Source organism: Lactuca saligna, chromosome 2 (assembly GCF_052625555.1).
Source record: "Lactuca saligna cultivar CGN05327 chromosome 2, ASM5262555v1, whole genome shotgun sequence".
Taxonomy (NCBI): Eukaryota; Viridiplantae; Streptophyta; class Magnoliopsida; order Asterales; family Asteraceae; genus Lactuca; species Lactuca saligna.
In genome coordinates, this window is record NC_136418.1 from 182,570,433 (window position 1) to 182,574,604 (window position 4,172).

The 4,172-nt window shown below is 39.7% G+C and overlaps 1 protein-coding gene across 1 annotated transcript; it reads left to right on the plus strand.

The window, feature by feature from the left end:
* The first annotated feature begins 273 nt into the window (after positions 1 to 273).
* Positions 274 to 3,867, plus strand: LOC145028438 (receptor-like protein EIX2). Its single transcript, XM_078977125.1, has one exon. It carries the CDS (start codon positions 505 to 507, stop codon positions 3,766 to 3,768), a length of 3,264 nt encoding a protein of 1,087 aa, XP_078833251.1. The 5' UTR covers positions 274 to 504; the 3' UTR covers positions 3,769 to 3,867.
* Positions 3,868 to 4,172: the final 305 nt, after the last annotated feature.

Consider the following 4,172-nt stretch of genomic DNA (forward strand, 5'->3'; position numbering starts at 1 on the left):
GAGACCTTAGACTTTGTCATCCACCCGTCGACTCCTGCTGCTTGTCAAACCTTTTGTCCATTTGCAAAAGTCTTCCACCGTGGAATGTTGATTCCTAATTTTAATTCAAAACTTTTTTGTCCATCAACCACCTACAGAGTAAGTAGTACTACATGCCCTCGCTCTCCAACAAACAGATAAGATGGAGAATGACTTCGTGGACCATCCCATTGAGGAGTAATATATATGATACGACTTCATCAGTATGCAACTATGCATGCATCATCATGAAATGAGATGGAGGACCTATTTTTCATTTTTGGTCATACATAGGGCTACCTAGCTACTCGACCTCGTAGACTAACTTTATGTCACTTCCTCAAGTGGGGTACGAATGCAAGACTTGAAAAAATATTCACTCCTAATTAATTCTCTTCCTTCGCTGAATTTGAATGTATATATAACCATCTAACTGAATTACATGCATTCGCTTACCATAAGTCAGCGATTGCATATTTCCATTGCATGCATACTGGTATGAAATCTTTCTTACTTCTTTCTTCTCCTTCTTCTTCTTCTCGTCTCCTTCAGTTTCTGATTGTCTTAGCACTATGCTGTTGTTACCTATGCAATGAAGACTCGGATCATGTTCTATGCATCCAGAGTGAGAGAGCAGCTCTTCTGCAGTTCAAAACTGATCTGATAGATGCTGCCAACAGGCTCTCTTCTTGGAGCACCGGCTACAACGATGACTGCTGCAAATGGGTTGGCGTGGTTTGCAATAACATTACGGGTCATGTCCAAGAGATTCACCTTGGTGGGCCTGCTGATGGGCTCCATGGTCATTGTCACGGTTCTTATGATACCGATGCTGAACTCGATGCAGCATCGAAACAGATGTTGGGTGGGAATATAAATCCTTCCTTGCTGTCGTTGAAGCAGCTTAACTACTTGGACTTAAGCTGCAATGATTTTGGAGGGATCCCAATTCCTGGTTTCATTGCGTCCATGAGGAGTCTCAGATATCTTAATCTCTCAATGTCTCGATTCGATGGACAGATCCCTCACAATCTAGGGAATCTGACCATGTTGCGTGTTCTTGATCTCAGATTCGGGTTATGGCAGAGCAATTTTCCTTTGAAGAATCTAAAGTGGCTGTCTCCTCTTCGTATGTTGCAACACCTTGATTTGACTGGTTACGATCTCAGTAGTGAAGATGAATGGCTACAGGTGATGAACACTCTTCCTTCTTTGTTAGAATTGCGTTTGTCTTCTTGTTCACTTCCAAAAATCCCTCGTCACATAAATACTGTTAATTTTACATCACTTTCCATCCTCGATCTTTCCTACAATACCTTCGATACCAGTTTTATGCCTCTCTGGATCTTCAACCTAACTAGCCTCGTTTCCCTCGATCTTACCAACTGTTTCTTCCATAATCTGGTCCCAGTTCGATTCGGTGCTGGTTTTCAGAAATTGACATCCCTTAGGGTTCTTCATGTTTCTGGTAATGATGCTATGAACCATTCGTCACTGCTGAAGGGGGTATCGAGCCTAACAAATCTTGTTTCGCTAGATATCAGTAGTTGCTATCTGACACGTCCAATCCTCCATGACCTTCAGAACATGAGTTCCCTTGTTAGCCTTGACTTGTCAAACAATAAAATCAATGAGTCGTTACCTACTTCATTGGTTAATCTGTGTAACTTAAGGTCAATAGCTCTTCAGTCTAACCATTTGTATGGAAGTATAACCGAGCTTCTTCAAAACCTTTGCGAATGTAAATCATCTAAGCTTGAGTCCATAGGATTCTGGGGTAATTATCTTGTTGGCTATATACCTGAAAATCTTGGTGTTCTAAAGAATCTGATCACCTTTGATCTTGGTTTCAACTTTCTAACCGGTCAAATCCCAGAGTCTGTAGGAACGTTGCCAAATCTGAAGACGTTAATACTCAACGCCAATTCAATCTCTGGTCAAATCCCAAATTCAATAGGAAAACTTTCGTTTTTGGATAGGTTAGACCTTTCAAACAACCTATTAATCGGAAGTCTTCCTGAAAGCTTAGGTAACCTTTCCAGATTGACTTTTTTGAATGTTTATAACAATCTGTTGAATGGTTCAGTCAACTCAAATCAGTTGACAAATCTTACAGCATTGAAAACTTTAAGGGGTGAAAACAACAAATTGACACTGCAATTGCAACCACGTGTTGATGAAGATTGGGTTCCTTCTTTCCAACTAGACGTGTTGAGAATTGGGTCTTGGAATTTAGGCCCTCGTTTTCCTTCATGGCTTCAGTTTCAGAGAAACTTGACCGAGTTAGATATATCAAACACAAACATTTCAGACGTCATGCCAGATTGGTTTTGGAGTACATTCTCAGGCATAGATTTCTTAAACATCTCCCACAACAGAATCCAAGGAAAGTTGACACAAGATCTTGAATTCCTTGCTACAAATGCAGTAGTAGATCTAAGCGACAACTCTTTTTATGGTCCATTACCTAGCTCCTTCAACAGACCCGACATCGATTTTCTTGATCTTTCAACGAATCATCTTTCAGGGTCTCTACAGCAATTCTTGTGTCCAAAGATCCAGGAATCAAGACAGCTAAAAGTTCTTAATCTTGCAAACAATAACCTCTCTGGTGCTATTCCAGATTGCTGGGTGAACTGGGATTCTTTATATGTCTTGAATTTGGAAAACAATAGATTATCGGGTGGAATCCCAAGATCTGTGGGAGAAGTACCTTCGCTTAGATCATTAAACATACGCAGGAACAATCTTTCTGGAAAAATACCTATGTCTGTGATGAGTTCAAGGAGCTTGTTGATCATTGATCTTGCTGATAACGAACTCACTGGAATTACACTCAACCCAAAATGGAGAAAAGCTACAAGGTTGAAACTTTTAAGCCTTCGTTCAAACATGTTGGATGGAAAGTTTCCTACTGAACTCTGTCATCTCACTTCAGTTCAAATCTTAGACCTTGCTGACAACAATCTTTCGGGGAGCATACCAACATGTTTCAACAACTTCACCATAATGTCTGGAAAAGAAAGCTCAACTCCTATCATTCTTTATGATGAATTCGACCAAAATCAAGTTCTAGGAAGTGCATCATTGGTGACGAAGGGTAGAGAGAGTTCATATAGCACCATTCTTTATTTGGTGACAACCCTAGATCTTTCAGGAAACAGATTTTCTGGGAACATTCCTGATGAGTTGATGGAGCTTGTGGGATTGCGTTATTTGAATCTTTCTGGAAATCAGTTGATAGGAGGGATTCCAGAGAATGTTGGAGGCATGCGATTGCTTGAATCTCTGGATTTGTCTTCCAACTTGCTTCAGGGAGGAATTCCATGGAGAATCTCGAGTTTGACTTTCTTGAATTGGTTAAACGTGTCTTACAACAGTTTGACAGGAAGAATCCCAACAAGCACTCAGATTCAGAGCTTCAATCAGTCCAGCTTCATTGGCAACAGGCTCTGTGGGCCTCCTCTTGAGAATCTATGTGGATCATTAGCTCATGTTGATGAGACAAAGGACGAAGAAAACAGGGATGAAGGAAATGAAGTTGATTGGGTGTTGGTAGTGTGTTTGGTGGTTGGATTCTTCTTTGGATTCTGGGTGGTGGTTGGACCATTGGCAGTGAATAGAATATGGAGAATCACATATTACGGGTTCCTGAATGAAGTACGGCATAAGGTCTGTGGCAATTTTATCTCAAAACCCAAGCATACCACCTTGGAACCAATTGAGTTACATCTTGTAAGCACTTTGTGACAATTATGTATGTTGATAAACTGTATAATGTTTCCGTTAGTCGTTAATTAAGTGTATGTTTCTTGATATTTCTCAACATATAGAAAGATTTTTGTTGAATACATTGTTGTTTATGGGTAAACCGTTAGAAATCTTGTTATGAAGATCCAAGCTTGTAACTTAGTTAATATACAAGTTGCTATTTTTTCAAAGTGAAACTGATCGGTTTACAAATTCGTTACATTCTTCATTATTTACAAAACATGGTACACCGGTACATACAAATAACATCACAAATCATATACTTCAGCTTATTCAAGAAACCAAAATATACAATCCCCCATATGGTGCTGACTATCTGCAAGGACGGAACCAAAATTTAAAGATATCAAGGGCTTATATCGTTTTGACCGTGCATATAATTA

Coding starts and splice junctions, on each gene's coding strand:
- LOC145028438 (XM_078977125.1), top strand. CDS start 505: ATGCATACTGGTATGAAATCTTTCTTACTTCTTTCTTCTCCTTCTTCT.